This window comes from Salminus brasiliensis, chromosome 17 (assembly GCF_030463535.1).
Source record: "Salminus brasiliensis chromosome 17, fSalBra1.hap2, whole genome shotgun sequence".
NCBI lineage: Eukaryota > Metazoa > Chordata > Actinopteri > Characiformes > Bryconidae > Salminus > Salminus brasiliensis.
This window is the reverse complement of record NC_132894.1, coordinates 30,046,705-30,060,239: the sequence shown is the minus strand read 5'-3', so window position 1 is coordinate 30,060,239 and position 13,535 is coordinate 30,046,705. Positions and strand designations below refer to the sequence as shown.

Genomic DNA, 13,535 nt, shown 5'->3' with positions numbered 1-13,535 from the left:
AAAGGTTTTTACGGTAGCATTTCTGGACAAGCTCAGAGATACCGAAGAGCCACTAAAAGGGAAGAAACATGTGGACTGAGTCGGGAGAGTCATATTGCAGAATTGTACACAAATAGAACCCAGCACTACGCAGTGTTATTTTTTCATACTGCAGTGAGCCAAGCCGGGAGTAGCAACAAGAGAGATGCAGTCCCCCCTATTATGAATCAGTGGCTCATCAACATGATATAAAAAAATTACGCATAATGTTGCTTTAATTCTGTAGTTCTATTTAATTTACATTTACAGCTGGTTCCAGTCTGCATGTCTAGACTGTATTACAAAAATGGAATAACTTCAGGTTTTAAAAAATCCCCTTCAGCTATACGTACACCAATATCGCCATCAGAAAGTTCAGAAGCCACACTTTTGACAGAAGATTTGCTTATTTAATGAGAGAGCAGTGAGGCCTCTGCCAGTGTACTCTTATTCCTTATGCAGGTCCTTAACTGTATGTCTGAAGGTACAGTTATTTGTTTCTAGATGTGTGTGTGTGTGTGTCTGAATGAGTTATATGTGTGTTCCATGTTGTATGTTCCTCTGTCTTTTTACTAATCACAGCATGCCCTATGCTCTCAGTGTGTGTGTGTGTGTGTTGTCTGTGGAATGTTGCCTAACCCCCTCTACCTTACTTCCAGATGACAAAGAAACCTCAGAGACTTCACTGGGAAAATTACTATGAGAGCGAGCCGGTCAGTATTTCACACATTGTGCATGTGTGCGTGTGCGTGTGCGTGTGTGTGTGTTTGCTTCCGTGTGTGTTGTGGTGCTGTAGAGACACGGGCTGCTGGCTTCCTCACGACCCCCTTTCCCAAAGCGCTTACTTCGCGCAAGCCACCGCTCCTGTGCTCTGGGCGTGTGACTTGTGTGTTACCCCAGCGGCCGACTGTCTGTCCGTCCAGGAGGCCGTCTGAGGCCGCTTGTCTTATTTGGTCATTGTGCTGCTTTGTGTATTAAAGTGTGTTTAGCTGATGCTGTAGCTGGCTCCTTGGGCTCGACGCCCTCAGAGGCCCACACCCATACACCCATTTATAGCGTGTGTGCACTCTGAGCATCTCGGCCAGATCCCTATCTGCCAGCAAACACTCAACAAGATTGAACGAGCGCGATAAGCAAGAGTACAAACACGCTCTTATTTGCATTGGGAGAGTTTTGCTCGCTGCAAATGTACACATGTTGACATAGCCTCGCTGTAGCCACTCTGCCACCCCTCCCTTTCCCCTCTACCCTCCCTTTTGTAGAGCGGCGAGCTGGACGCAGTGCTCTGGAGGTGCGTCTCTAGGCTTGCTTTGGGGGAATTCCACCAGTTCAGCAGTTCAGTCGTTGAGATGTAGACAAGGTCAGTCAGAGGGGTTTGATGTGAAGTGGTGCATGGATTTCTTTACAGTGGAGGTGAAGGAAACCAGGAGTCATAATGTCTACAACACAAATATAGCCATATTATTTACAGTGCTGTGGAAAGAAGTACTTCCCCCTTCACGATTTCTTCTACTTTTGCATGTTTGCCACATTAATATGTTTCAGATAGTAATAAAAGAATAATTTTAATAAGATATGAGACAATGCAGCTTTTAAATGACCGTTACTATTGTTGAAGATAAAGATGTATTCCAAACCCATATCACCAATGAGAAAAGTAGTTGCCCCTTTTAGCTGAAGTCTTTCCCTTAGTTCTTTCCCAACCATACTCAGTGGACAGCTAGGTTCAATTTCACTAGCCACGCCCGCCTATGATCATTGCCAGACTCGTTAAATCTAAACCTAATTTAAATAGAACTTGACTGGCAGTAGGAAGCAGGCTAGAAGGTCTCCAAGAGCAGAACATGATGCCACGTTCTAAAGAGATTCAAAAATAGATGTAAAACGAAGTCATTTACCAGTCTGGAAAAGGTTACACAGCCATTGCTGTGAGATTACGTGGAACACTGATGAATGGATGGCCTATCAAAAATACACCAAGAGCCCATCAGGAACTTGCGTTTGGGAAAGCATTACATGGTTTTTACCCGGAGTTTACCCAGATTCACAGTCTGGCTGAGTCTCTGCTGGTTAGCTTCTTGTTGGGACGAGTAGTGTGTGAGGGGTCCCGTTTGCTTTTCTGACCAGTACATCATACATTTGATTTTTTTTTGGCCCATTCTGACCGTAATCTAGTAGAGTATACTGGTCAGCGACGCAATCTGTATGGGTCCCATCAAAGTACGAAACGTGCAGCTATTAGCCAGTTTATTATTACCTTAAAATAATAATAATAACTAACTTATAATAATAACAATAATAATATTAACTTATAATAATAATAGTATAATATAATAATAAAGTCATAATAAATAATATTAAATAATAATGCAGCTATATTCTGCTGCTTATACATGTCCAATACTGCTGCACCATTAAAGGTGGAATTAAAATATTTTTGCCTGACGACACCCTGCTTGTTTCTCTCTGCAATTAATATTATTTAAAATAAATCCTTTGAGCCAATATCTCATCTCAGAACTGCTGGAAAATGTCTAAGGACATTTGTATGTGTAACAATTTTATTTAATAAATTTGAATAACAGAGACTAAATGCTTCGAACTTCTGGTTTCTGTCAGCACCACTGTGAAGAAGTTCAACTGTGTAAGTTTCTCTAGAGCAGAGCATTTCACAGCAAACTCCTCTGAATGTGAACATCCTAACAGTGTAATTCTGTAGAAATGGTTGCAAATATGTATGATTCCACTTCAAAGGAATAATATGGCAATAAAAGATCAAAATGTCAAAACTAATGTTCCAATATATCAAATATAGTTGATCAGCTGAAATGACTTTGTTTTTGAATTTGCTGGATTTTGATTTTGCATTTGAGCTGCATGGCCAACCTAGCTGTTAAGGAAGTAAGCTTACATCTTAAAATCCAAATCGAACGCAGACAATAGCATGGCCAACGTTCAGGCTTCAAGATGCTAATAATTGTAATAATAATAATAATGATGTAATGTGGTGGTTTTTGTATTTCATACAGCGACTGATATTGCATACAGCTTTTTAAATTTATTTATTTATTTATTTTGCACAAATTGAGGCAATTTTGCGCAGTCTGATTAACACTAATATTTGGGCTACACTTCCACATTAGCTATGTACGTTTGATCAGCTACATTAGCCTGGTGGCTCTTGTGCAAAACTAAAAAAGCAAGCCAATAAATACTGACTACTGTGAAGATTACATCAAGATCAAGAAGCCAGTGTTTTAGAGGCTGGACTGCTTTCCATGTTTGCTGAATCTTTGAAGGTCTGTGTTGGTCCAGTACCCTGGATTCAGTGGATTGAAGGAAAGTCCTGAAGTCCTTATGTGTGCACAAAGTCAATGACCAAAAAGGCATGGGTTCACTGGTGAGAGTTTGTCTGCTTGGTGGTGGGTTTTCAAGTGCTTGAAGGACCTCAATGGGCCCTTTTCTGTCATATTCTCTGTACCATGGCTGTGGTAATCCCACACCCATGAAGGCATCAGCATACACTGTGACATGTGCATCTTATCAGTGTTTGTCAAATATGAGTCTAAAGGTAAGTGATTCCATCATCCACCTTTTTTGTTTCTTTTCTCAGGCTTGCAAAAATACACTGTGTCCTTGAGTGAGCATGGAATGTTATTGGGATAGCAGCACAAGGAAAGGAGCCTGGTGAAGTTCTGCTTATGCAAAGATATTAAGCCTCGAAACGCCAGCGTTCCTCAATAGCTGTCATTTCATCTCAAGCCCAAACCGTAAAACACCTTTCTATAGCATCGGATTTGTTTTGGTTGGGAAGGCTTAGAACATTTAACATAAGAAATGGTCCTTTTTACATTTCCTACAGTGGAAACGTGAAAGCAGGAAAGCAAACAGGCTGGAATCGGGTCTAACCGTAGTGCTGGTCGGGTTTCAGCGCTGTTTGCCTTTCCATTGCTCTGGTATGCCATAATTATGGCATCAACGGCAGAGCTAGGCGATGAAGGAGACACTGTCTCATTAAAGGGAGGACATGTGTGTAAATTTGCCCGTTTTCCTTATCCAGTGCCGGCATTGACAGTGTTTCCCCCGCTGCCACTCTCCCTCTCAGTGTGTCCAATTTAGTTTATGAATAGGCCGAGCATTCGGAGGAAATTGCAGCTTGAATCTATACCCAAGAAGCGTTGTGTGTTTTTAGATGTGTATTAGACATATTTGACTACCCTGCTGAGAAAGACCAGCTTTTAATGGTAACTGGTCTTGACTAGCTTAGGTTAACCAGATAGTGTATGTTTTCATTTCGAGTTTGATGGACATGTGCTGGTCTATTGGTCAAGCTGGTCGTACTGGTTGACTAGTTTGGTAAAGCCGGTCAACTAGCTTGATAAGGTTGGTCAGGCTGTTAGACCAGCTAAACCATCAAACTTTCTAAGCTGGTAAAGAGCTACACTTGACCACCTGGCCTGGCTGGGTTTTTTTCCCCAGCAGGAAACAAAGTTAAGACATAAGAATTAACCTGGATTTCCACTTTGATTACTTAATAAAATGTGGTTGGATCATTTTCTAAGTCACAATTATAGACAAACAGAGTCTAACTAAACTAATAATAAACCAGCTGTACAGTTTGGGTCTTTTGTTGGGCACATTGAGTAAACATTCGCAGTGCAGGCTAGAAAAAGTAAGTGAACCTCTGTGTTAAAGACGTCTTCAATAGCTAATAATCAAAAAGGTGTTTTTAGTTGAGGGCATGTGATTGGAACTCACCGTGTGAGTTGCACAGGTCCTTTGTCTTGGTTACTGACAAATCTGTTTGTCTCAAGAAAGATTAGTGAGATTAGTGTAGACCAAGCGTCACGGCAGAAAACCAAGTCAAATGTTTGAAGAACAGTATGTGTTTTAAAGTGGCTGAGTCTGGGTCTTGACTTTAACCCTTTTGAGATGCTGTGGCAGGACAGGAAGAGGGCGGTGCATGCAAGGCATCCTAGAAATATTGATAACCTGAGAAATAGTCTGCATTATGGATGTTTACTCTGTGTGCTTAATAAAAGGCACGAACCGTTTGTGTGTTATTAGAATGTGTTTATAATTGTGACTTGGAGAACAATCGGACCACATTTCATTACTAATCATGATTAATCAATGCAGAAATCCATTCTGGAAAAACAAAAATCACATTCCCCATGACCCTCTTAAACCAGTCACCCTAAATTTCCACTGTCTGGCTTTGCCTATACAGATGGCTTGATCTTGCTGGCCCGGCACGCATCCCGCTTCTATCTTCTCCACTCCCATTTGATGCGATGAATTAAGTCATAAATTGCTACTTCTCTCATTGGCTTTGCGTGAGCGCCAAATTTCCATGCGGTATGTAAAAAAAACAACAAGCGTTCGGAATTTTCCACTGCATGGGCAGAACATGCGTATGCTACCCTTCACCAGGCCCCTTATTTGCAGCCAGAAAAAATGTTGCTGCTCCAGCTCCTTTGACCAAACTTCGTAATGACACGGTGCTCGGAGTCACTCAGCCTGGCTCTGTCGCGCTACTGTGCTGTACTGTTGAGCACTGCCACGCTATGAGGCCTGGGAAAGACTTCAGGGAGCTTTCACACTCACCCTTGTGTGTGCTTATCAGCGTTTATCAGTGTTTCATTATCTGGTGGTTCATTCCTGAGTGCTGGATTGGCAGGTTGTTCTGGAGCATCCGCATTACGCGAATGTGCATGCAAAAGTTGTAATGCAACTCGGGCTGTCACGATTAGTCAGATAAACGTGATTATACCATTTAAAAAAAAAAAAAAGGATATTGTTGGTATCTGGTACAGTAAGGAAGTACTTTAAGGAAGTCTTGTTCATCCTTTTCCAGATTTATGTTATATTATATATATGTGTTATATGTTTTAGATATATATATATATATATATATATATATATATATATATATATATATATACATATATATATATATATAAGTGGTGTGTTATTGGTTTTTTATTTTTACTTTGAAACTTTTTCAACTGTGATTGCTCGATTAACTGTCCGTGTAATCCGTGCTTACTATACTACTAATGGTGGCGGCCCTGAATGCAACCCTGGGTAGTAAAATAGGCCTGTGGCACATAAATCTACCTATGGGTAGAGGCCTCACATTGTGGTAAATGTTTAATGGCTAGTGACTCTTTGCTCCTTGCTGTTGGAACCAGCAGGATTGCTTCACAGTGGAAGGGGAGGATCTGAAGCACGACTTTGAGAGGCTGCAGCTGGCCATGGAGATGGTGGGGTTCTTGCCCGCCACGCGCAAACAGTGAGTCCACCCCCTCTCTGCTATTCATAAACAGGAGGGTTCCTTCAGGATAAGATTCATACAAGTAAATTTGCTTATCTTTGCTGTTGTAAGAAAACATTGGATTTCCTCAGAGCTTCATATTAGAAGGGAAAGAGAAGTTCTTTACATCAATTAATGTAACTTAGACTTAAAATCGTTCTCCATAATTTCTTTTAATCACATTGTTCGCACAGTTTGAGGACAGCTGATGTTTTCAAATACACTGTATGCACAAAAGTATTGGGACACCTGCTCATTCATTGCTTCTTCTGAAATCAAGGGTATTAAGAGTTTATCCTGCTTTTGTTGGAGTAACTGTCTCTACTGTCCCGGGAAGAAGAATTTTTACTACTGAGGTTGGGATGTTGGATGATCACCACCCCACCTCATTCCCCAACTCATCCCAAAAGTATTGGATGAAGCACCAACCATCATTCCAGAGATGAGCTGTAATCAGTTCCACTGTTGCACAGCTCAATGCTGTGGAGCTAAATACACCTTTAGCCCACACTTGGAATGGCGATTAGACATAATGCCAATATGTTCATGTTCTTCTGCTCCACAGAGTCCTATTCAATTGCCAGTGCTTATCCACAGGGACTAGACGAGCTGTGTGTGTGTTTCAGCAATGGGTGCATCCCATTAAAGTAGCTGAATGTATTTATTAGAAGAGGTGTCCACAAACTTTTGCACATACATGTATGTAATGATATTGCTGTTTAGAAGTCTTCTCTGAAACGTTGAGTGATGGCCTCTGTTTTGTGTTCTTTCCTCTTGCAGGATCTTTTCTTTGTTGTCGGCCATCCTTCATTTAGGAAATATCCGATACAAGAAGAAGACCTACCGAGACGACTCCATCGATATCTGCAATCTTGACGTTCTACCCATCGTTTCAGAGCTGCTGGAGGTGTGTTTGATGTTCTGACTATTTTTTTTTTTTCGGCTCTAAGTACACATATATCTCCTTTGATCCACTATGAACCTCCTCCTGTGCACAAACACTCACTGGGGTTCAGTTTTGTACGAATCCAGCTAAGGACCCCCATGTCAACTATGATACTACCACTGATCAGTCCTCTCATCGACGCATGTAGTTTCCTCTTCCAGGCTGTTAGTTGCTAGAACTAGGATGTTTTTGATAGGTGGTTTATGTTATATACCAGGTGGTTACTGTGGTGTTGCTAGGTGGTTGCTACTGTATATGAACTGTATAGCAAAGCCGTACAGTATCCACCAGGTTTTGGAGAAGACTGTTTTGTGTTACTCTTTGGTTGCGTAGCTGAGTGCAGAGCAGGGTCGTCGGCAGCGCTGTGCTGGTGCTGATGGTTTCATTAATGCTGACATAGTAATGGAGAGCTGTCGGTAGAGTGTTTGTGCTGATAAAGGCAGCCACACACACTCAAACACACACTGGACCTGAGACTCCACTCACTGCTGTGGTCATCCTCACGCTCAGCTTTACTACAGTCTGAAGTCAAAGCTGTGAAGGTTCTCGCATGAATGTTTGAGCTCTTTTTTAGGAGATTTGTACTACAGATTCACTGATCAGCCATAACATTAGTACCACCTGTGTAATATTGAGTAGGTCACCCATGTGCCGCCACAATAGCTCAGACTATTTGAGGCATGGACTCCACAAGACCTCTGAAGGCGTCCTGTGGTTTCTGCCACTAAGATGTTAGCAGCAGATTTTTTAAGTGGGGCCTCCATGGATGGCATTAATGAGCCATAGGTGCCATGACCCTGTCGCCGGTTCACAGGTTTCTTCTTTTGAACTTAGGCTATTGTAAGTTTAAGAAAATGTAGAAGATTTTTTCAAGCAAACTTTTCTTTTAAGACTTTTTTTAATGACTGACATCATCTTCTTATATTTAATTTTAAAATGAGCATTTCTTAAATATGAAAGAAATTGGTCTGGCCCCAGAACTTTTTATTATTCCCACTTTTAAGATGTGGCTCAGATGTTCTTGCTTCTCAAGTTCCCCAATTCTCTCCTGCTAGTATAGCCACACATGATAAAGCTCTTTAAAGCTCTATATTCACATGGCCCTTTAAGAGACGCATTGCGATTCTCACACACTAAAGTGCTTGTATGCATGTTCGCACAGAGGCACTCCCACTGCTACAGGGCATTGTAATGTATGCAGATGAGAATGGTGCAGGCCTTTGATTAGCCTTGGCACATCTGCTTATGGTCACCGCTCCAGAGTTGAGTCAAGCAGTGGAGGCCTGACCGCATGGGTCATTATAAACACTCCCATCAGAAACGCATTCCCTGGGGCTCTATAGAGGCCACGCTATTTTCACAGTATAGCAATAGGGTGCATTTGGAAGCTTTGATGTAATAATTAACTTAACAAGTTTTGGCCCGCATTGCGGCCGCTCCGTTGTAAACACCGCCCTTTGCACCGTATGTGAGGATTTATTCAGTTTCACTGCAAATTTGCGGGTCCATTATATACATTATATACAGTACCAGTACAGAGTCTTTTACAGCACTGCAGATATAGGTTTAATGTGCCGTAGGTAGCTGGAAAAATCTTCAGCTTCTGATGAGTCTGTGTGAAGAGTGCCCTTAAAATGTCCTTTGGCTTCGTGTGCTGCCGGATGTTTACAGCCTAGCTCAGCATCGTCGGCCCCAAAGTCAATAACGCAAAAATAAATCTTTCTCACGGCCATTAGTGCACTCACCGTCTTATGGCACTTGTCCATGTGTGTTTCTAAACACTGGGCCGAATTAAAGTGTTAGCGAAGTCAAGAAGAGCTTTATTGTGATCCGATATACAGTGGGGGAAGAAAGTATTTAGTCAGTCACCAATTGTGCAAGTTCTCCCACTTAAAAAGATGAGAGGCCTGTAATTGACATCATAGGTAGACCTCAACTATGAGAGACAAAATGAAAAAAAAAATTCTGAAAATCACATCATTTGATTTTTTAAGAATTTATTTGCAAATAATGGTGGAAAATAAGTATTTGGTCACCTACAAACAAGCAAGATTTCTGGCTGTCACAGACCTGTAACTTCTTCTTTAAGAGGCTTCTCTGTCCTCCACTCATTACCTGTATTAATGGCACCTGTTTGAACTTGTTAACAGTATAAAAGACACCTGCCCACAACCTCAAACAGTCACACTCCTGTAGACCTGCACCAGGCTGGAAGACTGAATCTGCAATAGGCAAGCAGCTTGGTGTGAAGAAATCTACTGTGGGAGCAATAATCAGAAAATGGGAGACCTACAAGACCACTGCTAATCTCCCTCCATCAGGGGCTCCACGCAAGATCTCAGCCCGTGGGGTCAAAATGATCACAAGAACGGTGAGCAAAAATCCCAGAACCACACGGGGGGACCTAGTGAATGACCTGCAGAAAGCTGGGACCAACGTTACAAAGGCTACCATCAGTAACACACTACGCCGCCAGGGACTCAGATCTTGCAGTGCCAGACGTGTTCCCCTGCTTAAGCCAGTACATATCCGGGCGCGTCTGAAGTTTGCTAGAGAGCATTTGGATGTTCCGGAAGAGTATTGGGAGAATGTCTTATGGTCCGATGAAACCAAAGTAGAACTGTTTGGTACAAACACAACTCGTTGTGTTTGGAGGAGAGTAAATGCTGAGTTGCATCCAAAGAACACCATACCAACTGTGAAGCATGGGGGTGGCAACATCATGCTTTGGGGCTGTTTCTCTGCAAAGGGACTAGGACAACTGGTCCGTGTACATGAAAGAATGAATGGGGCCATGTATTGTGAGATTTTGAGTGCAAACCTCCTTAAATCAGCAAGGGCATTGAAGATGAAACGTGGCTGGGTCCTTCAGCATGACAATGATCCCAAGCACACTGCCAGGGTAACAAAGGAGTGGCTTCGTAAGAAGCATTTCAAGGTCCTGAAGTGGCCTAGCCAGTCTCCAGATCTCAACCCCATAGAAAACCTTTGGAGGGAGTTGAAAGTCTGTGTTGCCCGCCGACAGCCCCAAAACATCACTGCTCTAGAGGAGATCTGCATGGAGGAATGGGCCAACATTCCAGCAACAGTGTGTGCCAACCTTGTGAAGACTTACAGAAAACGCTTGACCTCTGTCATTGCCAACAAAGGATATATAACAAAGTATTGAGAAGAACTTTTGATATTGACCAAATACTTATTTTCCACCATTATTTGCAAATACATTCTTTAAAAATCAGACGATGTGATTTTCTGATTTTGTCTCTCATAGTTGAGGTCTACCTATGATGTCAATTACAGCCTCTCTCATCTTTTTAAGTGGGAGAACTTGCACAATTGGTGACTTTTTTTGTCCCCACTGTAGAAGTGTAGAGTGGACTGGAACGATAGTCTTTCAAGGCCTCAGTAAACATGGCAGTGTAAAACAAGGCTATTATACACAAGACTACACATAACATAGTAAAAATACAGGACAGCATCTGATCGATATACACTGATCAGCCATAACATTAAGAATGCTGACAGGTGAAGTGAATAGCAGGTGAGTAATTAAAAAAAAAAAGGAAAAATGAAGATACAGCATGAAAGCAACTAAAGGGTATGTGTTGCCATGGATTCTCGGTTAATGAGGTTGTGTTAAAGGTCTAAGTGAGCAGAAGCTACTGACTGCCTCCATGTAGAAGCCATTAATCTGCAGAGGGGAGTGATTAATGTGGGCCTTTCTGAAGTTCGTAATAGTCTGCCTTTTATTTTATTCACATTAAAAGACAGATTTTTACACCTACTAGCTGCTTCACCTCCACTCTGTATGCTGACTCATCGCTGCTGCTTTGGAGCGCGCCGTCTTTGTCACCAGTTAATTGGATAATGCAGTTTGAGCTGCACTTGACAGTACAGTGGATAAGCTACCAAAGTGAACAGTAATGGGCCAAACACGTAGCCCTGGGGTATGCCAATGCTTAGTGTGGTGTCTGCTTTGGATTTCTTTTAAATTCATTTGATTGAAAAACAAAGCAAAATAAATGTCAGTCAATATAAAAAAAAAAATCTCCCCCAGCTACAACTTTGCATGACATCCTATGTTTGAAAGGACTAAACATGAGTGGAAAATGATTCAACCGATGAAATGAAGGGCAGTAGTCTTCCTGAGCGTTTATTTAATTGACTCTAGTGTTAACTGCTGAACCCCATTCGAAGTAAAACTGAGAAAACCTCGGTCACCTCTGTTTTAGTTAATATGAAGTTTGCTTCCCATTGGATTTCCACCTTAAATGGAGCAATGGCCACAGCATTTAAGGTCAAATGGGGAAATTCCAATAAGAAGTTGGCTAATACAGAAGTCTGCGTCAGTCACTTCAGAATTCACGTCAATGCTTTAAGGTCATCAGCAGCTATTACAGTTGAACACAGTCACCAGCAGAGGACAGTGCGGTGTCCAGAAGAAGATGCTAACTTATCGTCATTATTATTGCTTATAATGTCAATATTAGATCAATAATAAATGTTTTTCACTTATCGACACAGAAGTTTTGCTTCCCTCAGTTTAATTGTCTTTAGTTTGAACTTGGCTTTCAAGTTGATTTCTACAGCCTTGTTGCAGGCTTGGTGGTCTACAGGCACATGGAGATGGCCGCTTGACTAAAGGATGTGTTAAAGATGTTTTTAAGGTCGCCTGTGGTCTTGTCCGCTCTCTCCGTAAGCGGGCTAATGGTATCGAATGTTGGTTCTGTTCATACTATGTGATTTAGTATAGTAGCATTGAACCGTTGTGTGTGTGTGTGTGTGTTTGTGTGTATATATGGAGGTCCATCTGTGGACCGGTGTTCTTCTAACCTATATTGTGGCTCGGTGGTTAGCGCTCCGAGTTATTGATGACAGGGTTGTGGGAGGGTTAATATCCGGGCTCGGCAAGCTGCCACTGTTGGGCCCTTGAGCAAGGCCCTTTACCCTTTCTGCTACCCGTGCGCCACAGCAATGGCTGCCCACCGCTCCGGGCACGTGTGTTCACTGTCCACTGTGTGTGTATCACTGGTGTGTATGTGTGTGTTCACTGCACGGATAGAAATAACAGCGTCCAACACTTAGTGTCCAACACTAATGGTTCTCTTGTCTTCTCTAAAAAGGGTGATCTCTTTTGCGCTGTTCACGAATCAGAATACATCACAATGTAATTATGAGCTCGTTCTGAATTTCAGAAGATGCACTAAAACCTAGAGGGCTAACCAACAACTTTCCATCATTCCAGGTCAAAGAAGAGATGCTGTTTGAAGCCCTGACGACGCGCAAGACTGTGACTGTGGGAGAGAGGCTGATAGTGCCCTACAAACTGGCTGAGGTGAGTCTAGGGAAAGAGTGAATACGATTTTCCCCCAACTTCCAGCCCCCTAGATGCTATGTCAGCTCTACAAAATGCCATACTTAGAAGGTTTTAATGGCTAATTAGAAGAGCCTCTTTCCCATCAGCAGCCCAGACGAGCTCGGATTCACAATGTATTATCATCACCATCAGTCCTTCTAATGAGGACAGTCTACTCTGCCAGCTCTAGCGCTTATTCCTTATTTAGGAATTCTCCTTTCTCCCTCAGTTTGATGATGAAACTCCTGGCTGTCCTGTTGCAACCAGCCACAGGCTCCTGCAGAGTGGCTGTGAAACTGTAAGGCGTAACAGCTGTAGAGTTATTTAAACTATTATTCTAAGCTAACTGCAATTACTCCCAATTCTTGATAGACTGTTTATCAATTATACGCTGTCGCTTGACAAAAACGGCCAAACTAGACATGATTATTGTACAAACTTGAAAAGGCATGCGCAATTATAAAACCTATGGGTGAATAGGTCAGCGCAGTGTGAAACAATAGCCTCCTTCGGTCCTTTTGTGACGCGTCTCCAATGCATGTAATGCAAACAAAGAGCAAGATTCAATACCTCTGTGGAACCAACATTCCCTAAAACCGCTCTGCATAATTGGAGCGAATTAAAATGTCAACACAGAGAGGCTAGGAATTGTGCAATAGGTCAAACACACCAATGCTTAGACGTTTGAAATGTTGCTACTTAAGGTTGTTCATCTGTAACAGCCGTATATTTGCTCTACTCTTGTCCAGGCAGTGGAGCAGTGAAGATTTTAGTTGTGCAGAAGCTTTGTGATTGCTTTCACAGTGTTGTTTTTTTTTTCCCTTCACGTTGTCCTCCCGGTTCACTTTTCCTTATTTGTCTTGCCTTGTTTTCGTACAAAGGAGATTTTTGGAATAACA

General features: G+C 42.1%; 1 protein-coding gene across 6 annotated transcripts in view; it reads left to right on the top strand.

Moving 5' to 3' along the window:
* myo9aa (myosin IXAa) overlaps window positions 1-13,535 on the top strand; it is a 131,047-nt gene that overhangs the window by 64,860 nt on the left and 52,652 nt on the right. For 5 of the 6 annotated variants that reach the window (XM_072660961.1, XM_072660962.1, XM_072660960.1 and 2 more), the window contains exons 6-9: window positions 678-731; window positions 6,216-6,313; window positions 7,115-7,241; window positions 12,526-12,615. In XM_072660961.1, coding sequence (XP_072517062.1) covers window positions 678-731; window positions 6,216-6,313; window positions 7,115-7,241; window positions 12,526-12,615 — 369 coding nt within the window. The remainder of the gene's footprint in view (window positions 1-677; window positions 732-6,215; window positions 6,314-7,114; window positions 7,242-12,525; window positions 12,616-13,535) is intronic. The other variant, XM_072660959.1, reaches the window with a different exon arrangement.